Source organism: Centropristis striata, chromosome 21 (genome assembly GCF_030273125.1).
Source record: "Centropristis striata isolate RG_2023a ecotype Rhode Island chromosome 21, C.striata_1.0, whole genome shotgun sequence".
Classification (NCBI taxonomy): Eukaryota; Metazoa; Chordata; class Actinopteri; order Perciformes; family Serranidae; genus Centropristis; species Centropristis striata.
In genome coordinates this window covers 29,385,135-29,409,098 of record NC_081537.1, presented here as the reverse complement: position 1 = coordinate 29,409,098, position 23,964 = coordinate 29,385,135, and the positions used below count along the sequence as shown (strand labels likewise).

The 23,964-nt window shown below is 36.7% G+C and overlaps 1 protein-coding gene across 1 annotated transcript; it reads left to right on the top strand.

Annotated features, from left to right (window-relative positions):
• The first annotated feature begins 27 nt into the window (after positions 1 to 27).
• Positions 28 to 22,957, top strand: daglb (diacylglycerol lipase, beta). Its single transcript, XM_059324917.1, has 15 exons — positions 28 to 945; positions 1,853 to 2,004; positions 3,882 to 4,056; positions 6,528 to 6,795; positions 9,420 to 9,542; positions 10,266 to 10,393; positions 11,038 to 11,164; positions 12,579 to 12,662; positions 14,143 to 14,220; positions 14,312 to 14,392; positions 16,303 to 16,430; positions 18,176 to 18,244; positions 20,494 to 20,566; positions 20,646 to 20,899; positions 22,096 to 22,957. Exons 1-15 carry the CDS (start codon positions 851 to 853, stop codon positions 22,289 to 22,291), a joined length of 2,031 nt encoding a protein of 676 aa, XP_059180900.1. The 5' UTR covers positions 28 to 850; the 3' UTR covers positions 22,292 to 22,957.
• The last annotated feature ends 1,007 nt before the right edge of the window (positions 22,958 to 23,964 follow it).

Sequence of the window (23,964 nt, the reverse complement as noted above, 5' to 3'; positions counted from 1 at the left end):
CGGAACTATTGTGCGGTGGTCTGTGTTGCCGTAGTGACCACCAGCGGACGGACACTCTCGTTTTCGTTTTCAAAACAATCCAGCTTTTCACAGTTAGCTATGTTTCACGTTACACAAACTTCTGGCATGGATTGGTAACGTAAATCAATATGTTGATATGTTACAAGATAAACGATGGCAGTGTTTGCCGTACGGGATTAGCTTTCTCTTTCTTAGAATAATTTAGCTAGACAGCTAATGTTAGAAGCTAGTCACGCATAGATTCTGCTAGCTGCATTTTATTAGCAGTAGCAAACGTAATCAGTGTTATTCAAACTATGTGTTGAGAGGTCACAACACTACATATATCATTAAAGTAATAGAATAGCTCTGGCGTTAACTGACATTAAATGAGGTGACGTTATCGGATCCACAATAATTAGCTGGATCACGCCTAACGGTAGCTGGTAGCTTGTAGCTAGCGCTCCTCGTTACACATAAATCATCTTTTTTTTATTTATTTTTTATTCACAATAACAATTTACAATACATACAGTATTTGCCAGGGGGTTACAGAAAGAAACACACCCAAAATCAGACAAACATCAATTCCAAAACAGAGATCCAAAATAAACACAGGGTAGGAAACAGAGACAAAACAAAAAAAATAAAATAAATATAAACATAAATCATCTTTGTGAATTGAGCAACGCAGGAAAGTGGCGATAGGATGTGACAAGGATGGGCAAAGCTCGTTGCGAACCGATGTCTCAACAGTGTTTATTGCTCAAGAGGATCATTTCCACTTTATAGTAGTGGGGGAAGCTGTTAATAAGCATCAGAGAGATATTTGGGCTCTTCTACCTGTAACATGCCGGGGATCGTGGTGTTTGGACGGCGGTGGGGGATCGCCAGTGACGACCTTGTCTTCCCGGGATGTGTTGAACTCTTCTTCCGTATACTCTGGTAAGATGTTTGTCTTTATGAATATCTGTGATTCACACAGGAGCTTTTCGCCCTGGCTTCCAACTAATGAGACACAATGATAACATGTATTCTGCCCTACAAAGTCACTAACTGCAGTAACTTCGCAAAAGGTAAAACTGAGACAAACTGCCAGCAAAATGGGTTATATGTAGGTAACTGATACAACTCTTATTTCTACATGTATTGATGATTTAATTTCTATGTTCAAAAATCATGATGATTTATTTCACCTTTGACCCCAAAAAAATGTAGTTACTGCACTCTGGTTTTGCTGTGAATGGTTCTTATAGTAATGCAAAAACAGAGTACAGTAACTACAATGTCCTTGTCTTCTTTCAGCTTTTATATTTTGTGTTCAGTAAATAAACATTTTCTAATTGAATTTGTGTGAAGTGTATTTAAAAGTGTTTCACAACTCTATTCAAAGATGTGTGTATTTTAGACTTAATATTATAAAGAAATGTTATATTTTAGTCTTAATATCATTTTTATCTCACTTTTTTACTTGATCACTATCTAGATAATCATTTCCTTTTCAAATACACATATAATTCCTATAATTTTTTGTTTAAATGAATCCATATATATATATATATATATATATATATATATATATATATATATATATACACAAACCAGACCGCGGTAAGTAGAATTACTGCTTTGGTTTTGAGTTGGATTTTGTAGTTACTGCAAATTTTATATAATTATTTCAATGAAATAAACCAAAATTAAAATCTAAAACTTTGTCACAAGATAAAGCAGACATCAAGGAGTTCATTTTTTGTTATAATTCAATTTAGACCAAAACTGTAGTTACTGCAGTTAGACTTTGTACAGTCTGTCAGACAGTATTGACTCTGCTCTTGTCATTTTCTGCTGCTAGGTGGATTGGCATCATGATCCTGTTCACTTATCACCAGGGTAATTTTGATTGTAATGGGAGAGGAGTACTTCACAGCTATCTGGTTGGACTGTTGGTTGTGCTGGCGCTCATCATCCTGTCACTGTGTGCTATTATCTACGTCAGTGCCCAAGGTAAGTCAGCTATCCTACCTTATTATACAGTGTGTTTATAATATAGAGATAACTGGACATGGCCAGGCTTTTGTAGGGGAAATAACAGGATTGCAATGCTATCACTTAATTTTGCCCTGGGCAACAATGGTGTCAAAATCCAGGTAATTCTGCGTTGTGCAACGAAGGAAACTTGTAAGACTGTTGCTGTATTACACAATACAACTTCAAGAAACTACAAGCTTGATTCCAAAAAAGTTGGGATGCTGTCTAAAATGTAAATAAACAGGAAATTATCTTTTTTTTTCTCTCTCAGATATTTTTGATTGAATTTTACATTTTTTATTCCATCACATATAACTCCGCATGTATCGGAGGAAGCATGTGGCCAGTTTGGGTTACAAAATCGTGGGATAAAAAAAAAAAAAGAATGTACATTTTTCATAGTGATCCAACATAAACATAAACATCCCTCCCCTTGCACTAGCCACACCTACAAACCATTTCTCAGGACTACTATTCCTGGAGTGTTATAGGGAACTGCTGGAAGTCAAATATTGAGTTGAAAGACAAGTAAAATAATAAGAAATAAAATAAATAAGTAAACAAACAAACAGGCTAAATAGATATATAAATAGAGGTGGATAAGTAGATTAAGGCAAATTAAGACTTTGGCTGATACATCAATTTGACTTAAGGTTCTCAAAGTATTTCCGGAAAGATCCCCACACCTTCTGGAACTTCTTGCTTGAGTCACAAACTGAATAGCGGATCTTTGATTATCATTTTTTAATCATTTTTGACATATATTCAGTTGAAATTTAATGTTAATAGTGACACATTTTACATACAGTCATTTTGCATGTAATGCCTGGAACATTTTCGTTCGGACAGGGGTTTGTTATTCAGTGATCATCATCTTGTTTTGTTTTTTAACAACACCCAGTAAGCATTTAGGTACTTAGAATACTAATTGTTGAAGTTATGAAAGTGAAATTATTTCTGATTCTTGCTTGATATGTTGCTTAAATTGCCAAAGACCACAGCTAGCCTTTCCACTTTGCATCTGTCCATCTCAGAGGATCTCGAGCCCTGTGAAGTTGGCGGCGTTTCTGGATGTTGTTGATATATGGCTTTCACTTTGCATGGTCGAGTCTTTACTCACATTTGTAGAAGCAGTGACAAGCATTCATCAATCATTTTGGGTTTTTAATGCACTGAGAGATCAAAGGTCACAGCCATCCAATGTTGGTTTTCTGTCTCAGCCCTTACATGCAGAAATGTACTATTATTTATTTACCTGTGACCAATTCACCTGTTTAACTGTTGAATCTTTCAAGCAGATGTTTTTTGAGCCTCACACAACTCTCACAGTCTTTTGTCGCTTCTGTCCCGACTTGTGTAGCTGGTATCAAATTCAGAATAAGCTAATATTCACAAAAATCTATGAATATATGGTAAAAAAATGAAATATGTTTTATTTTTACGCTTTTCAATAAAATATATGTCAAAAAAGATTATCACATTCTGTTTTATTTATGTTTTACACAGGATGCCATCTTTTTTGGAGTCAGCCTTGCAAAAAAACAGAGTTCAAAGAGTGTAACTCTTTTCAGTCAACGCATAATAATATGTACACAATTGCCATGCTTCCTATTGAAAACACCTATAAACGTGCAAAAGGCTGTCAGAAAGTACAACTGTTCAAAGGAAGGAAGAAAGCTCCTCTGCCTCTTACTTAAGGTTACTCTGATGAAACACTGATGGGACAAATTCATCCATTACAACATCATAATCTTCCTGTGTGTCACAGCACATTAACATCCTCTTGTAGCAGGTGCAAAGCTCAGGTACATTTTGTGAAGTGGATGACACAGATATCTATGATTGTTCCCCAGGTACCATTACAAACCCCGGCCCACGGCGCTCCATCCCTGCCCTGGTCTACCTGCGAGCTCTCCTCTACCTCCCTGAGCTGGTGTGGGCCTGTCTGGGAGCTTTCTGGGTGTCTGATGACAGCCAGGGCTGCGATCCTGCCACAGTGGGTGCTGTCATCGCAGCAGTGATCGCCAGGTAGGTCCTTTAGGGCAGTAGTTCTCAACCTTTTTGAGTCACGACCCCCGATTTAACATGCATGTTGTCCGTGACCCCCGCTCACTGAACAGAATCTCTCACGCACAGTTCAGATCACCCAAAAAAGAAACAAAATGACCAAAAAAAGGAAACAAAATGACCAAAAAAGACACAAATTGACCACAAAATGATCAAAAAAGACACAAAATGAGCAAAAAAAGACACAGAATGACCAGAAAAGACACAAAATGACCAAATAAAGACACAAAATGACCAAAAAAAGACATAAAATGACCAAAAAATACACAAAATGACCCAAAAAAGAAACAAAATGACCAACAAAGACACAAATTGACCACAAAATGATCAAAAAAGACACAAAATAACCAAAAAAGACACAAAATTACTAGAAAAGACACAAAATGACCAAAAAAAGACACAAAATGGAATTATAGGGGATAGTGGGTTGATTACTTATCTAAAAGACATAAACCCATGGATTAAAATGTCAATTAGGATTTGGCACAGGATAGTCAATGCAAACAAGGCCAAAGAACCATACTGGATCTTAAGATGGATAGGATATGACTCAGATTTCTTACCAAACAGGGTGGATGTTAGGTTTAAACAGTGGGCCGATAAAGGGCTAATAAAACACAGTGACCTCTTTGAGGGGGGCACACTGCAACAATTCCAGCATCTTAAAACTCGATTTGGTTTAACCAAACAAGATTTTTATTGATTTTTGCAACTTCGACACTACCTAGAGAAATTAATGAAAAAGGAAGAATTGCAACAAAATAATTTGGGCATAGTGAAGATATTTTTATTGAGCTGTAGGTCAAACCCTGGACGTGGCAACATATCAAGGATATATAAGGTACTGCAAGAGCTAGAAGGGGAGGATACTGCATATATAAAGGAGAAATGGGAGAAGGACAGTAACATCAAGATGCAGATGGAAACATGGGAAAAAATTATTTTACAACAGTGGAGGAGCACATCTTCTCTGTCTTGGAGAGAATTTGGGTGGAAAAATGTAGTTAGGTTTTTTTAGAGTTCCAGCACAAAGGATTTCTCCGGGAGGAAGTACATCTTGCTGGAGATTCTGTGGTGAAAGCAAGGCAACGCATTTTCATGTGTTTTGGGACTGCCCGGTCATTTCAAAATATTGGGAAGAAATTAAATTGAATATGGAGAAAATCATGAAAATAGTGATCCCATCAGGGTTTAAGACATTATGTCTGAGGCTAAGACCAGACACTGTGAAGGGACCCGAAAACAAATATATGTATAATATTTTATTATTAGCGAGTAAAAAAGCAATCACAAGGAAATGGTTGGCAAAAGACTCTCCTACAGTCGATGATTGGATCAATGTTGTTCAGGATATTTTCATAATGGAGAAGCTAACATTCATTCTTTAGCTTGAACAGGATACTTTTGAAAGTTATTGGGAAAGTTGGACAAACTAACAACTTAGAGGCAAGATAATGGTTAAAGTGATAAACCCCCTCTTGAGTTCTCGACTCCACTCATCTGGTTCTGTTTTTTGTTTCTGTTTCAATAACTCTACTAGTATTAATCACTACTAGTTACTAGTACTATCATTTGAGTTGATGTTGCTCTTGTCATCAATGTTATCACCCCATGATAAGGTACTGTTTGCAAAAGAAAACATGGATGAAGGAAGGTGTACATTGTGATTTTCAAATTATCGTTCTTATCTTTATTTTATTTCTTTCCTGATTTTCAAGTTGCCTCTCAATTTAGGTGTAAGTATGTATTTATATGAGTATTGTGATAAAGTGTAAATGCTTTTACAAGGATGTGATTTTTATTTTTTATTTTATTATTTTTTCTTCTCTTTAATTTCTTTTCATTTGTTAAACCATTTTCTTTCTTTTCGTGTTTAAATAAAAAGACTTGATATGTCTACAAGATGTAGAGCAACACGTATGTGCTGTTTTGTTTTTCTTCAAATAAAAAGTTTAATAACAAAAAAGAAATAAAATTGAATAAATAATAAATACCGTATCACTTTTAAGAATATATCAATATATTTTTTATATTGATATGGTAAATGGTAAATGGACCTGCACTTATATAGCGCTTTTCTAGTCGCTTTGCGACCACTCAAAGCGCTTTACACTACAGACTGCGCTCATTCACCCTTTCGCACACACACTCATACTGGTGGCAGAGGCTACCCTAAACGGTGCCACCTGCACCATTGGGAATTCATTCACACACCGATGAACACAGCATCGGGAGCAATTTGGGGTTCAGTATCTTGCTCAAGGATACTTTGACATGTAGGCTGCCATGGTCAGGGATCGAACCACCAACCCTTCGGTTAGGGGCCAACCAACTCTACCAACTGAGTCCCAGCCCTAGTTTAGGGCAGTTTAATAATTTTATAATTTGTCGTGGAGGTGTTTTAATTCAGCGTCTTTCTTTCCGTGTCACAGCTGGATCATCCTGCTGTTCACTGCGTTGGGCGTGGTGTTCACCTTTGACCCGCTGGGCAACCCCCGTCCTCCGCCCACTGCCATGGAGCCACTGGGAGTCAGAGAGATGGAGAGCAGCGAGGGCACCCAGTTCCTCTCCACAGCCCGCTCCCTGGCTGTTAAGGTGTGGGAGAGCAGGCTGCGGCTCCTGTGCTGCTGTCTGCCGCAGGACGAAAGTCACCAAGCAGCATTCTCCAGCATCTCACAGCTCGTCAGCGGATTCTTCTCTGTAAGTGACACTTTATCTCGGGTTCGAATCCGGCCTGAGGTCCCTTTGCCGCATGTCCTCCCCTCTGTCTCCCCCTTTCTATCTATCACTTTCAATAAAAGCAAAAATGCCCAAAAAAATTATCTTAAAAAAAAAAAAATATTGCGCCATCTGCACTCACTACTGCAAAGCACTTCCGGGTGATTCTCATGAAGCCAGTCTAAGTTCTGTCTGTGAAGATTATAAGGACATACTTTATTAAACTAAATATATTTCACTTTTATATGAATGAACAATATAGCCATAATGAGGCACAATTCATTGTTTTGTGTTAAAATAATATTTTCTATATTTTTAAATATATTTTTGATTCACAAATTAATTACTGTAATGCATTGAGATAAAAATGTCGTGGTTTCCCCACACTTATACACAATAAATATTTAATACACTTTATAAAAATAAAATACATTTGTTTAAAAATGTATTATTTGACAGAATATAATCAAACATAATGGTTTTTAATAATGTATAAAGGACAAAAACTGAATGAAAATTGATGAGAAAAATGGTTAGATGTTACGGTAATGATAGAATTAAAATATGTGTATATTTTAATAAAATACATTTTGGTGATACCAGCTACCCTTGAGCATATTTAAGTGCTTGCCAAAGAAAAGAAAAAAACTTTCGTTTTTTTTATTTAAAAATGTGTTACTGTAATGAATTTTGCTCACAGTGTCTCTTAAAATGTCAGAAAAACCTTAACATTTTAAAAAATTGATTATAAATTCATATTAAACAGTGACTTTACATTGTATATGTTATAATAAAATATGTATTCAGTGCTCTTGGATTTTTTTTCTATGAGCTGCACCATGTTCAGGAGAATCACCCTTATATCCTAACAAGACTCAACTTAGTACATGCCACTTATTTTTGCTCAGTCTTGTGTTGTTTCTTGACTCCATCCTATCTGTTTTGTATTATCTCTCAAATTTACGTCACTTTGGAAAAAATCGTCTGCTAATTGAAATTGTAAAATCTACAACAAATTAAAAAAAAAAAACTCTTAAAAACTGTGATAAATGAATATGTTGTACTGCATTGCCATATACTCAACAATTTGTTAAATTATGTTCAACACATTCCAGTCAGTAACTCGCTTTATAAAGGAAAGAATGGGGTGCGATGGATTTATAACACAAAAATAAGAGCGTAATTGTGAAACAGAATGGAGCACATTAATATTTTTTACCACAATGATCTTGTCTTCATAATCATTGGAAACCAAATTATTAAAAAATCACCTACTTCTACCGTCTAATGGTAGGATCAGCAGCATGGCTAATTATGCAATTATGAGTGTCTGGTGCTTATTGTAAACAAACTGAACACCTCCTGTAGCAGCAGCACATACTCACTGTACTGCTACAGAGCTAACTGTAGCCAACTGCTGCTAACGGCGGCTCTTCTTAACAAGCCGGCCTCCGGCTCGTTAGCGGCTCGTTAAGAAGAGTAAGAAGGACACATAGTGATTGTGAATTAACGACATCGCTAACTGTGCACAGTGTCCGGTGCTTGTTGTAAACAAACAGAGATCGCTAAGTGAACACCTCCTGTAGCAGCAGCACATACACACTGTACTGCTACAGAGCTAACTGCCGCTAACGGAGGATCTTCTTTCGTTAAGAAGAGTAAGAAGGAGTCGCTGGATTTGTCTCCAGTCGCTTTCTTGAAAAATTGTCACTAAGGGGGTCTGAAAAGTCGTTAAATTTAGCAACAAAGTCGCTAAGTTGGGAACACTGCCTCGCCGGCTTTTACAAATGGTGTGTGTTGTTGTCGTGTAGAGTACTACGTCACATCCCGCTTAGCGATCTATCCAATCAGTAACCAGGCTGTTTTTAGGGGAGAAAAAAGACCCTGCTCTTCAACAGGGACTAAAAGAGTCCCAACAAAAGCAGACTCCGGACTGCTCGTATTCAGATTCGGGGCGTTTCGGCAAGTGAGACCCGCCTCATTCCGGGTATTGCCCGGTAGTGGAAACAGCCCAATGTTCAACACATTTGTTCTGCTCGTCTTGAATGCTATGGATGGTGATTACATTCTTACTAACACCAAACCTAAGATGTTATTGTTAGCTTTTGTTGTAAGCTAACGCTAGCCTGCCAAGTCTAGCTAGCTACCTAGAACAGACTACCTGATATCGATCACATTGCTGTCAAACCAATCAAATAACATTTATGATACACGTTTCAGTTTTTCTCGTTGGTAACGATAATCCCGCCCCCAGCCCCTGACGTAAGTGGTTCATGGTTCAAGACCAGCAAAGAGTTGGTGTAGCTCTTGAACAAGTTTTCTTGACACGAAGAACCTATTCAAGATTAGGCCCGGCTCTGAACCAGCCCTCGATCTGCCTTTGTCACAAAGGGGTATATGCACATTGCACACCTTCAAATTCACCATGGCGGTTTTTTTCTGATTAAAAAAAATCATCAAACAACGAGCAACAAACTAAAAGCTAGATAGGCATTGTCAATTGATTCAAACCATCGTCGACAGTCAATTAAATCGACCATCGGCGCAAGCCTGCTGCAAAACCAATTGTGAAATTAATTCTGTTGTGGTGTTTGTGTCTGTTGCAGGACACAGACCTGGTCCCCAGTGACATAGCAGCTGGTTTGGCTTTGCTGCACCAGGAGCAGGATAAGATGGAGCAAAGTAGAGACCCAGAAGTCATGGTCGATCACAGCCCTTCCTCTCCCCTCGTAAGTACTCAAGTCTGTCTGTCCATCATGTGCAGTAGTGTTCAAAATAATAGCAGTCCAATGTGACTAACCCGATTAATCAAGGTTTTTAGTATATTTATTATTGCTACATGCAGGTGTAGTAGATTCTCAGAAAACCAACAAGACCCAGCATTCGTGATATACATGCTCTTAAGGCTGTGCAATTGGACAATTAATTGAAAAGGGGTGTGTTCAAAAATATAGCAGTGTGGCATTCAGTCAACAATGTCTTGAACGACCCATTTTCCTCAGGCTTTCAAAGAGAAATGCATGTTCAACAAGTGCTGGCTTCATCCTTAAATAGGGGCCACCTGATTCACATCTGTTTTTTCACAAAATTGATGACCTCACTGATTGAATGCCACACTGCTATATTTTTGAACACATCCCTTTCAACTAATTGCCCAATTGCACAGCATTAAGAGCGTGCATATCACGAATGCTGGGTCTTGTTGGTTTTCTGAGAATCTACTGCACCTACTGGTACCTTGTTTACCATGTAGCAATAAAAAATATACTAAAACCTGGATTAATCTGGTTTGTCACATTGGACTGCTATTATTTTGAACATTACTGTAGGTACAGTGGACCTAAAAGCAGCCGAGAATATATTTTAAAAAAAGGTCTACATCATCAAATTTGTAATACATTGTTGCTTTTGAAAAGTATTTTTCTAACTTGTTAATCTTTTACCCTTTGAAGGGAGAAGATCTGGAGACAGAGCTGGAGAAAGCAGCTCACTGTATGCAGTTTGCTGCAGCAGCCTATGGGTGGCCATTGTACGTTTACTCCAACCTCTTTACTGGGCCCTGCAAACTCAGTGGAGACTGGTAAGACCTAGTCCCTATGTATCTGAGCCTTTGGGACCTGTCAGGATAAATCACACAAAATGTGGCAATGTGGCCGTCCTGCATGGTTGTGTAAAACTCTTGGTGTGTTTAATTCTGCTTTAGAACTGAAATGCTGTGAATCATAGGAATGAAACACTATTTTTTCTGATTGATTCATGGCAGTTAAGTTCTCAGTTAAGGCTTTGTCCTCTTTAACCCATTTAGGCCTAAAGCGCCTGGAAAAATGCCTGTAAAACCTCTGGGCGATTTTAAAATAAGCCCCTAAAACCTGAAGTTTTTCTGGAAATTCAACTGAAGTGTCAACTCTTCCTACTAAATAATAGATTTTTCAGCCTCTGTAGCAGATAGAAATGAAATTCAGAAAGTATTTCTGAGCTTATACCTGTTATATCTGAGCTCCCTCCGCTATAGTCGTCTTCCGCCATGATTTCAAAGTTCTGGAAAAGTCCCATGTTGCATTGCGAAAAAGTTGCGTTTTCATCTGCTTATAGAGAAAAGTTTCAGAGACATCCGTAGCCAAAGATTATTGTGACAGCAGATCGCCTGGCCTGCAGATATATTTTAGAGTCAGAGAAAAAACACACTTTCCGGTTGATGTCAGAATGTGTGTTTGTGTGTTTCAGCTGTAGAAGTCATGCAGCTGAGTATGACATCGTTGGAGGGGACCACCTTGGCTGTCATTTTTCATCCATCCTGCAGAGCACTGGTCTGCAGTACAGAGACTTCATCCATGTCAGCTTCCACAACCAGGTAGGAATTTCACTAGTTGCCCCTGTCAGGAATACTCCACTGTGTTCAAACCACAGACTGTATATAAAGAATGGATGTAGTCACCATGGCGTCACCCATTGGTTTGTGGACTGCCCGTTTGAAGCATCGAGTTCGGTGTTACGGCGGTCGCCATCTTTGTTTTTTGAAACCGGGAGAGACCATATTTGGACAGGGAGACGCGAGGATGGGAAAAATTGAACCGCAGACTCCTTGGAGTGTCTTTTAGTACAACCAAACGCTGAACAAGACATTTTTAAATTACCAAAATGTTTACATAAACCTTCATGAACAGAAAACACAGTGAAAGAGTCAAAGTTCTGAGAGGGAAACACAACAAGCAGGTTCACAGCTGTTTAGTACACAGTACCGTAGATACCAAGGTTATTATAGTTAACGAAAACTAATGAAATAACGAAAACTAGAATTGAAAAAACATTTTCGTTAACTGAAATAAAAAAAAAAACGATAACTAACAAACTGTACTGTGTGATTCTAAAACTAACTAAAATTATAGTGGAAATGTCCTTCTTTTTCGTCTTTGTCAACTTTTTTCAATCATAATCTAGTGTATCTATTTCTCTGCCGCTAAGTGATAATTTCTGCTTTGTGGGCTTTCGGGAGAAGCGCGAGTGAAATTACCGTAATGACACCATATTGGCTGTAAAGAGCAACTTTTTTGCTTTCAGAAAACATGGGAAATTTTCCGTTCAGTTATTATAGTTATCCGAAGTGCACTTGAGCAAACATGTCGCCGACTCAGCACTCTGTAAACTTTGGATGTTGGATAAGCCGAAGGGAAAAAAAAAGGCAAAATTTATTATGACTTCTTTGAATCTCGCACCACATAGCACATTCCAAATAAACTAAAACTAACACTAAAACTAATGAAAACTACACTAAAACTAAGCATTTTCAAAACATAAAAACTAAAATTAGCAAACTCGCTCTAAAAACTGATTAAAGCTAACTGAATTTGAAAACAAAAATTCACAACAAAATTAAAACTAAAGCTAATGAAAAATCCAAAACTATTATAACCATGATGGATACACACTGTTTTGCTCTTCTCCTGATGACAGCTCGGCATGTTAGCGAGCTGTCAATCAAAGGTAGCCACACCCCAAATTATACCCTGCTTTATCATCTATTTTCTTCTGAATAGGACCATTATTTACACAGTTAACATCATATTTTCTTGAGGAAGATTTGAAACTAGCGATTGAGACCATAATGTTGCCACCAGAATTTTCTCTGAGGTAATAAATCAAGTGAGAAGTCATCTCACTGTGTATTGTGATAGATAGGACCAGAGTTCCCTCAGTTTTTAAAAGGGTGGCATCTGTTCAACAGTCTCAGTCATTTGAATCGGCCATCTGTATTCACTTTGTTGCAGATCTATGAGATCCCATTCTTTGTTGCTCTGGATCATAAAAGAGAGGCTGTTCTTGTGGCAGTCAGAGGAACACTGTCACTGAGGGTAAGTTGGGATTCTAATTCATTTTTTTAATGTGAATAGTAGATAATAGAAGATCCAGGACATGACTGTTTCAGTACTTTAATTATAACCGTAATTTCACAAAACAATGATTGGATATGAACGGAGCATCCAAACGGTTTCTGTACAGCTGTTGTACCTGTTATTCTCACATTTCCTCTTTATTTAACACTTCCCTATTTGTACAGATGACTTGGTGACTGATAAAAGACTTATAACAGACCAGCAAATATAGCTGCCAGTTGACATGTAACCATTCCTCTGAAGAAATAAAATAGCGCAAAGTGAGACATGTAAAAAATAATCTTTTTGCCTATGTTGGTCCATAAATATGTGTGCCAACATCGATTATTTTATTATTATTATATTTATCATTTATTAATTTTGATCATTCATTGAAAAAATTGCGCATATCAAAAAATAATATTTTCCAGAGGAGAAATCACACACTCAAACATGCCAGGAAGGCACCTTGAGAGGGAAAAATAAAGAAAAATTATTAATCACCTTAAAAAATCAATTTATTTAAAAAAGCAAATACATTTTAAAAAAGGCAATAAAATTTTTCATTTTATATTTACATATGTTCTTACAGATTTTATGGCATTTTTATTGGAATAAGTAAAAAAAAGGGGGTCTTTGGTTTGTAAACTCATACTTATGTATAAAGAATTTGACTAGAATAATCAATAGATTTATGATACTTGCTTTTTCCTCAAAACATTCTTTCATAGGTCAATAATCCCAATATGACATGTTTATAAAATAATGCAAAATCATTGTATAAAATATCAATAATCTTTTTGCCCTATTTTGGTCCACAAATATGTGCCAACATTGATTATTTTATTATTATTATTTTCATTTATTAATTTTGATCATTATTCATTGAACAAATTGTGCATATCAAAAAATAATATTTTCCAGAGGAGAAGTCACACACTCAAACATGCCAGGAAGGCACCTTGAGAGGGAAAAAAAAAGAAAAATAATAATTACCTTAAAAAATCAATTTATTTAAAAAAGCAAATACATTTTAAAAAAGGCAATACAATTTTTCATTTTATATTTACATATGTTCTTACAGATGTTATGGCATTTGTAAAATCACACTTATGTATAAAGAATTTGACAAGAATAATCAATAGATTTATGATACTTGCTTTTTCCTCAAAACATTCTTTCATAGGTCAATAATCCCAATATGAAATGTTTAGAAAATAATGCAAAATCATTGTACAAAATATCAATATGACATTTGAAAACATCTTTCTAAAATAAAAAAATAAAAAACTACTGACAATTTCAGAAAAGATCAATCACAAATTTTGATTGAGTTCTGCAAAAAGTAAATTTTATATTTATTACATCCTTAAATGACTTGAGAAACTGCTCTGATCAAAGCGTTTCACTGAATCCCCAACACATTCTACATGTAGCCTTTAACTTTGCTGTCCTGCAGGATGTCCTCACAGACCTGTCTGCTGAATGTGAGAACCTGCCAATAGAAGGAGTCTCTGGAGCGTGCTACGCTCATAAGGTAAGTCTACATTTAAGCACAGGACTCTCCACCTGTTCTAATGTATAATGTGTTTCAGCAGATTAATGCTTTTACCCCCCGACTCCTGCAGGGCATGTGCCAGGCGGCAGGTTACATCTACAAAAAGCTGATGAATGACGGCATCCTGAACCAGGCTTTCTCCATCGCACCGGTAAGAAGTGTAACTGAGGGGGGAAACGACACTTCACCACCGTGTTTACAATTCTCGTCTGCTCTCTGTATTGTGTGTGGCGAAGTTCCACCCCGATGCGTGCACACAAACACACGTGCAGTGGGTTTCATTAACCCATTTAAGGCGGGAAAGCATTATCGCATTTCTACCATTAAAACCGGGGGCGCTGTTGCGTTATTCTACCATTAAGGCCGGGAAATCGGATACGTCGTTTTGTAGTATTTGTAGTTTTTTCCACCTATTTTCGGTCTCTTGGCCAATGAAATTCATCAGAATACATGTCGGAGTGTCGCAATGCATTATGGGACTTTTCCAGAACTTTGAAATCATGGTTGAAGACGACTATAGCGGAGGGAGCTCAGAAGTAAGTGAAGGAAGCGATCTTAAAGTAAACAGCGCCGATGATTTTATTGCTGATCCGGACTTTGAACCCTCGGAACCAATCGACCGGGATTTATGGATGAGGAATATGTTTTTAGACGACATATTTTCACGGAAGAACAGACAGATTTGTTGCCATCTGGAGATAATAACAATAATAATACTAATTGATTGTGATGATGATATAATAAATCATGACTGTTTATATCTTGTATTATTTTATGCGTTGTTGAGTACCCTGAAAAGTGCAATATAGATAAAATGTATTATTATTAGTATTTATTATTATTTTATTACAGTAGGCTAATGAGAACAATGTCTCTTTCTTCCAATGGTCATATCATGTTTGCATCTTGCTAATAGGCATGTATTAGTATTATGCATATGATTTTTATTCAGTCAAATGTAACATTTGCTGAGTTTGTTGATTAAAAAAAAAAAAAAAACTTTATTGAAGGTTTGGACAAATAAACTCAACTTTTCATGAAAGCCACGGGTATAAGCTCTCAAATACTTTTCATTTCATTTCTATCTGCTACAGAGGCTGAAAAATCTTCTGTTGATTTTCCAGAAAAACTTCAGGTTTTAGGGGGTTCTTTAAAAATCGCCCAGAGGTTTTACAGGCAGTTTTTCCAGGCGTTTTAGGCCTAAATGGGTTAATGACCTAGACTGTGGCGGGCTCCTCCGAGACATCCGAGCGCATTCACACACGCACTGAACTTACCGAGCTGCCCAGCTATTCCCGCTGAAAAACTATTCCTGCATGATAGAGAGACGCCTGAATTCCTCCCTGTCTGTATCAGTCCCGCCCCCACATCATCTCTCCGTGTGTTGAATTATATACCATCAACCTGTCCGGGCCGGTCACAGGTGATCCAAACGGATCCAAACACACTGTTGCATACACCGTTTGGGTTAGCATTAGCTGACAATTAAAGTTGTTTTAATTACAAAAGACTAAACTGTTCCTCACGGTCTGAATTACTTCCTGTCGCTAAACACATGCTGCTTTCAAAATAAGAGCACAATGTGTTAACAGAATCCACTACAGAATTTACAAGATGAAAATAAGGTGCGTTAAATAAAACATACAAGAGCTTTTATTCTCCTTTACAATAATTAATTAAAATATGCAATGATTAAGATCAGTGTATATCATGGAATAGTGGCATTACAATCTGTGAGAGGGGGTGGTGGCATGCACGTTGGTAAATATGTGGTCCCCCCTCCCCCCCCCCCCCCAAGTTACTAAACTAATACATAAAAACTGTAGAAATAAATGTAAAAATAAATATATAAAAAATACATTTAGAAATTAATACATTATAAATAAATACATGTAGAAATGTTGAAAGGAACTTCGTAGATGAAAAATGTAGAAATTAATGAATACATTAGAAATTAAAAAAAATGTTTTTGCATTTGTATATATTTTTAATTGATTGATTCAACTATATATTTCTACTTAATTTTTTGTCCTTCATATTTCTGTGCTCTTGTGTCTGTAGGAGTATAAACTCGTCATCACTGGTCACAGTCTGGGTGCTGGCACAGCTTCACTGCTCGCTATCCTCTTACGCAACTCCTTCCCCACCCTGCAGTGCTACTCCTTCTCTCCACCAGGGGGCCTCCTGAGGTAAGGAACACAAAGAGTGCAAACAGCTGACAGTGGATAGACCCGGGCTGTTGCCCTGCTTTAACTGTTTCAAATGCTTCAAATGCTGCTAAGCCACTTGGTCATTATGCACAGTTAAGAAATATATATTTTTTTTAAATTGCTACAGGAGTTTAACCCTACGGAGACTTGGGCTGTACAGTCAGTTTTTTAATATTTTTCATTCTGCCACTTTACTAATGTTTACCATGCCATTTTGGTATAATTTTTTTCAGCGCGACCTCACCTATATGACTTTTTTACTTAAATTTACTGGATCAACATTTTGAACCCAAAAGAAACACACACAAAAATAAATCGGATATCTAAAATGTTTTTTTTTTTTTTAACCTTCAAAACATAATTACGCTCAATGAAGAATTTTTAATGTTGCAAATGTGAACACAGGTTGCAAATATAACATATAAGAGATACAATTAGGATAATATGTAGTTCTATATTTTTACACTAAATATGTTTAATGACCCAGTATCTCAAAACTACTACGTGCTTATGTTAAATTATTGCGAAACTGCTCATTATTTTGAGATATTATGTCATTTTAGGGTAAAAAGTAATTCATTTGGAGAAAGCTTTATATTATTTTGAGAATTTTTTTGTCTTATTTTAAAAACTTTATCTCAAAATAATAATTTTGTGAAATATTCTTTAGAAAAAATATTTCAGTATTTTAAAGAACTAAATCATTATTTTTGTGAATTTTTGTCATCAATGTGAAATATTATTTCAAAAAAACGAGAAATGAGAAATGATCATTAGTGATCATTTGTAATACAAAGTCCATAATTTTCTCATTGTTTTTAAATACTAAGTAATTTATGATAAGTTATTTTTAAATACTTTGTCATTATTTAGAGAAATCATTAAAAGATACTAAGTCAGTATTTGAAAATAATGAGAAAAATAAGTCATTATTTTTGGGAGATAGCTCCTCATTTTAAGATAATAAGTCGCTTTTGAGATAAGTTATTTCAAGATTCAAAGTCATTCTTTTGAGTAAGCTTATTGTTAAGATACATTACAATAACTTAGTTCGTGTTCCATCATCATTGTGTTCATATTGCAACTCTGATTTTAACCCTCTGGGGTCTATGATCGTGCCGTCATGATCAGATCACGTGACCTTTAACAAAAAAACATTCAACATTGACATTCCCAGGTCATGTAAAACCAAATATATGATAATAAGATAAGATAGTAATGATAATATGTAATTTGGCACATAGTTTGTTTTTGAAGAGTTGCAGCTAACAAGAAAAAAAAACACCTAAAAACCTTTTTTGTATATAGTTTTATTATATTTACATTCTTACCATTTTATATGTTCATATATGTATCCTATGTTTACATTTTCAAGTTCCAAAACACTTCATTGAGCATATTTGTGGTTTTTATTGTAGTAAATAGTAAAACATTTCAACTCGGATTTCATGATTTTTGTGTATTTTTGGGCACAACATGTTGATAAAGTAGGTTAAATCGAAAAGATAATTGTCTGATCATTGAGGTGAAGAAAAAATGGATACCAAATATGGGTATAGTAAACATTTTTCATGTGGTACATGAAGGGCAAAATCAAAAGTATTCAAAAACGGCCAAAAACGTCTCAGACCCCAGAGGGTCAAAATATGTGCAGTATGATGTATGCTGAAAATGATTGGAGTAATCTAACTGTTTTCTGTTTTCTGTATTTTCTCCATGCTCAGTAAAGCCTTAGCTGATTACTCCAAGGACTTTGTGGTCTCTGTTGTGCTGGGAAAGGATCTGGTTCCAAGGTAATAATATAATAAATATTGTTTAACCCTTGTGTACTCCTAAAAAAAGTACAACACCCATCCTCCTCATGGGTCAAAAAGGACCCCATGACATTAGACTGGTTTTAGGACATGGAGAAAAAAAATATTACATTATATGTGTGATTTTTTAAAAACTTTTTTTTGCTGTCATCTAAAAATGTACAATGCTTTGAAAACATACTAGTCAGGCGGCTTGGGAGCAGATTTTAGAAGAGGGGACACGCCGGACAAAAGCAGCAATTTTTTCCACATGCTCTCCATCACCATAGGCTTCAATTTTTGGTAGGAGCAACTTCATTAAGATTGTGGATCAGAGATGGCAGCCATATAAAATCTATGAGAACCAATATATCTTCCAAACCATTCAGAAGGTCAATTTTGTGTCTTTTTAAAATCATTTTGTGTCTTTTATAGTCATTTTGTGAAGTTTTTTGGTAATTTTGTCTTTTTTGTGTCTTTTTAAAATTATTTTGTGTCTTTTTTGGTAATTCTGTGTCCTTTTTTTCAGTAATGTTGTGTCTTCTTTTGGTCATTTTGTGTCTTTCTTTGGTAATTTTGTTTCTTTTTAAAAATCTTTTTTTCCACTCAGAAGGTCAATTTTGTGTCTTTTTAAAATAATTGTGTGTATTTTTTGGTCATTTTGTGTCATTTTTTTAAATCTTTTTTTCCACTCAGAAAGTCATTTTCTGGGTCTATGAATCATTTAAAGCTCTTGAAAATATCACTAGATGATTATTTGATCAAATAGATGTGTTCATTTTGGCCATGTATTAACTTAATTTCCAACTCAGTTCCTAAGTGGTCTGACATAAATTAATATAGGTCATATACAGTGCATGTATTCTGAAAAATTGATAAGATGAATACATTTTATTAAACTTTATTAGCTTCACTATTTATCATTTATTACATTTACAACCACAAAGATCTTTGCAATTCCAGTGTGCCTTCATGCATGAGCACCTTACATCTTTAGTGCATGTTATCAATTTTTCAGAATACATGCACTGTATATGACCTATTATAATAATCATCTAGTGATATTCTCAATAGCTTTAATTGATTCCTTGACCCAGAAAATGTATATTTTGACACCAAGATTGACCTTCTGAGTGGCTTGGAAGATAAATTGGTTCTCATAGATTTTATATGGGTGCCATCTCCGATCCACAATCTGGATGAAGTGGCTCTTACCAAAAATTGAAACAGTTGAAAAAGTTGGTGCTTTTGTCCAGCGTGTCACCTTTATTTATCTAAGCCGCCTGACTATACGTTTCACTAAAAGTTGACATAACCTACTCTGTACATTCCCATCAAGAAAATATTATTTCACTATAACTACTGAAAAAAAATCAGGTTTTATTCCTTTTTTTCTCTTGAAATCAGGCCAAATTTTGTATATTTGACTAAAATTTACCAATAATAATGAAAAAAATATGAAAATGATATATCAATGTGTTGGTCATGAGTTGCCTTAAAAGGTGAAAAAAAAGGTAGTAATATTTTTTTTCTACATGTCCTAAAACCAGTCAAATGTCATGGGGTCCTCTTTGACCACAGGTGTGATTCTTTTTTTATTTTTGCTGTCATCCAAAATTGAACAATGTTTTCAAAACATACGTTTCACTAAAAGTTGACATAACCTACTCTGTGCATTCCCATCAAGAAATGATTATTTCACTATAACTATTGGGGGAAATTTAAAAAAACAGTCTGATGTCATGGGGTCCTTTTTGACCCCTGAGGAGGATGGGTGCTATGAAAATGTATAAACACGTAAAAATGTATGAAGAAAGTTTAAATTTATATTATCTATAAAGGATGCAGAGGGACACATATGCTGAAAATTTCAAGCAATTCTTAACCTTTATTAATGGTATGAAGAAAATGAGTTGGGGTCAAAAAGGAGCCCATGAGTTCAGGAGGGTTAATCAAGTTAACATTTCATTACATATAAATATTGTATGTCTGTAGCACTTTAGTTTATTGTGACATTACCTAGCTCAGCTCTGCAGACTCTTGTCTTGGAAAGGCCCATATGAATGTGCTGCGGTGCACAGACTATTACAGACTACTGTGTGACGGAGACTCTAAATTTGGCTCTGGCCTGTTATTACAGGCACAGAGCAGCAGAAAATAAGAGCAACTCACACACTCCTTTTCATCTTGAAGTTGTGTTTCCCTTTGCAGTATTCAATCTTTTTTTAATCAATGTTCTCTCTGTACAGACTGAGTATTCCCAATATGGAGGACCTGAAGAAAAGGATCCTTAAAATAGTTTCTAACTGCAATAAACCCAAGGTAAGAAGCATGCTGACTGGTGCCAGCTGTCCATCTCTTACGTTACTGTCTCTCTAAAAGTTTTCTCTATGTGTTTCAGTACCGCATCCTGCTGCGCGGATGTTGGTACGAGCTCTTCGGAGGAGACCCGGATGACTTCCCCACTGAGATGGACAACAGGAGGGAGGAGCAGCTTAGCCAGCCACTGTTGGGGGAGGAGTCCCTGATAATTCGCCACTCATCATCCTATCAGAGCCTGGCATCAGATGACTCGCCCGCCCACACCGCTCCCCACTTACCTCTCTTCCTGCCTGGACGCGTCCTGCACATCACAGAGGATGGGCCGTCACGGAGGTTTGTCTTCAAAAACATCTCATCTCTGACTCTAGCCGTGTTTCCACTAGGGAGGAAAGTCTCAGGCCACACCCTCTCAAAAGTCCACTCACTCTGCGTGTCTCCACTACACGTTAGCCCCCAGAGGGATTTAGAGACTCTGGAGGTGACGGATGGTTTTCACCGTCGCTAACTGTGCACAACGTCAGCAGCTGAAAGCAGCATGGCTAATTATGCACAGAGTCTCCGCTGATCATAAACATAGTGATTGTGAATTAGAGACATCACTAACTGTGCACAGAGTGTCTGGTGCTTGTTGTAAACAAACAGAGATCGCTAAGTGAACACCTCCTGTAGCAGCAGCACATACACACTGTACTGATGCAGAGCTAACTGCCGCTAGCTTCTTTCGTTAAGAAGAGTAAGAAGGAGTCGCTGGAACGTCGCTAAGTTGGGAACACTTTTTAACTCATATTTTTTTTTTTTTTTTTTGGCATTTGTGCTTTTTATTGAAAGTGATAGAAATGGGGAGACAGAGGGGAGGACATGCGGCAAAGGGACCTCAGGCCGGATTCGAAACCGGGTCCGCCGCAGGAAGGACTCAGCCTTAATGGTACGCGCTCTACCAGTGTGAGCCACCGGGATGCCCTAACTCACATTTTAACTGAACAAAACCTTCAAATAAACTGTCATTAAGTGAAAATAAAGTGAAAGGGTCAAAGTTATGAGACCAAACCGCTAAACGTCCTTTTTAAGATATCTTTTTTGGGGCCATTTTTGGTAGGACAGAGTGAAGGGGGAGACAGAGGGGACAGGGGGCGCCCCCCCCCCCCTGCTGGAATTTTTGGTAGAATGCAGCTTAAGGCACTTCCTGGTTTGCCTCCATGCTCAGACCCGGAGGTTGCCGCTTGGTGCTATGGCTCAATATCTTCTTCTTCTACTGTTTACTGACGGATCAGCCTACAGCAACACATTACACTGCCATCTTCTGACCAGAGTATGTTTATGCAGCTTTGTTTATTATTAAACCAGTTGATGGAAACGTTCATAATTAGAATTTCCTTTAATGCGACATTCCAACATTTCGCTTCAAAATTCGATTTGACTTTAATGGAAACATGGCTAGTGTCGGGTGAAAAGAGGCCTCAGATTAGTTGAAATGAGAATTGTGAGATGGGTTGTCACCAAATGTTCCTCTTCCTTTCTTTTTTCCTCAGATCCTGTTTTTCCCAGGTCCGGTACCGTGCAGACTGGTCCAATGAAATGGCGTTCAGGAGTATTTTGATCAGTCCGAGGATGCTTTCAGATCACATGCCCGACATTTTGCTCAAAGCACTGAAAAGCCTGACCAGTGACAAGCCCTTCTCCCTCTGTCCGTCGTCCTTAAACAACAGCCAGCACAACACTATCTGAATGTGTCATAGAAGCCCACTTCTATTTGTATGTTTGTTTTTCTCCACACCTGATCCCGTTCAGATTCTCCATGCTCTTTATTTTGCATCTCGTTTGCAGGCCTGATCCTAAAGCCCCTTTCTAATAAAGATGTTGAGGACACGGATTGTAATGTTAAAGGAATACATGAAACCATAGAGCTCAATTAATTAACTTGATCAGTTGACATGTTGAGGGCATGAGTACTTTTTGAAACTGCACTTTTAATTATTTAATTCAAACCACTTTTATTTGTTTTATTTGAACTCTGAGTTACTCCATGAGCAACTTTATGCTATGATCTTTGAATGTGCATTGTGTACAATATATGACCGAGTGCTGCAGTTTTACTGTGATGTCAATGTTCTACATTTTCTGTTTGAGTGAGTGAGAGCTGTCTGCCTGGCAGAGGCTGCCCCCGTCTCATAGATGCTGTCTTCCTTCTCTGTGGGGACGACTGAAGAGCAGTCTGATCCACCATGTGAGGATAAAGAGGTATTTTTTACCTCAAAATATGGACTGAGGCATCGTGTCTTCATTGTATAGTAATTGTGATTAGTCGTCTTGTGTTTATTGTCTTGACAACATCAGGGTGAACAGTGCCTATGCATTACAGAAAAATAAGTAAACAGTTGTTTTACAGGAAAAGACAGTGGTGGGTGCAGTGTGTTTACAGTAATTGCATTTTTTACAATGCAGTTTGATTGCGTATGTGTTTGGCAAAAAAAAAAGATAGATGCAAAAAGTAGAAAGATTGTACAAGATTGCGTGGGAACCTGTTTACTTGCCATGGATATTACATTTTTTTTTCAGGTAATATATAATATTCAAGTTTGAATCAACTGATGCCTGCATAACTATTTCACATTCTCAATAAACTGAATTGGACTCCTTGATACAAATAAACTCTTGTGAAGCACATACTCCATTTATTTTAATTCGAGCAAGACAGATATATTGGTCGGCTGATATTGGTCTTTTATAGATACGCTGAGCTTTGGGCTGATACCAGTACTGCAGAGTAAAAAAAATTCCGATATGGATGTAACTGCTGATTTAATATGTATTGTTACCGCTATGCTCCTATTTATAACACATAGATGAGATAAGCTAAGATGGAACTTTATTAATCCCAAAGAAAATTCTTGTTCCAGAATATAGGCAGAATAAGCTATGTAGTTTGCTGTTTTATGTTCCACAAGGCAAGTATTACTTTTCTAGATGCCAGCTGTATTTAGCTGCAACAATTTAAAACGCTTGTACCTTGTTCAATAACATGATCGAGTTGCTTTTCATTCATTTTATTTTATTAATTCTTCTTTTCGAACTGAAAAATGAACAACATAAACTACAACAGCGTAGGCTAGATTCATATACGTATACATACACATACTCACATAGACACCATTATACAGATGTACATAAACATAACATTTACACACATACAGTGTATATAGCCCTATACATATACATGCATCTGCCCCATCTAAGTAATAAGATAGATATAAGAACCAGTGAGCATAGTATTCAATACGCATTTGCTTATATCATTTTGGTCCGAAAAAAAGGGAGTAGGCTGAAGTAAAAAATACTTCTCTAGGCCTCTCCCCTGATACTCAACACTTCAAATGAGATAGTTTCTCTATATAGCCATT

Excerpts from the sequence above, each read along its gene's own strand:
- daglb (XM_059324917.1), top strand. The coding sequence starts at position 851 with ATGCCGGGGATCGTGGTGTTTGGACGGCGGTGGGGGATCGCCAGTGAC. Across the intron at positions 14,393-16,302 it reads AGGCTTTCTCCATCGCACCG|GAGTATAAACTCGTCATCAC; the intron begins GTAAGAAGTGTA and ends TTGTGTCTGTAG. Across the intron at positions 20,567-20,645 it reads CTAACTGCAATAAACCCAAG|TACCGCATCCTGCTGCGCGG; the intron begins GTAAGAAGCATG and ends TATGTGTTTCAG.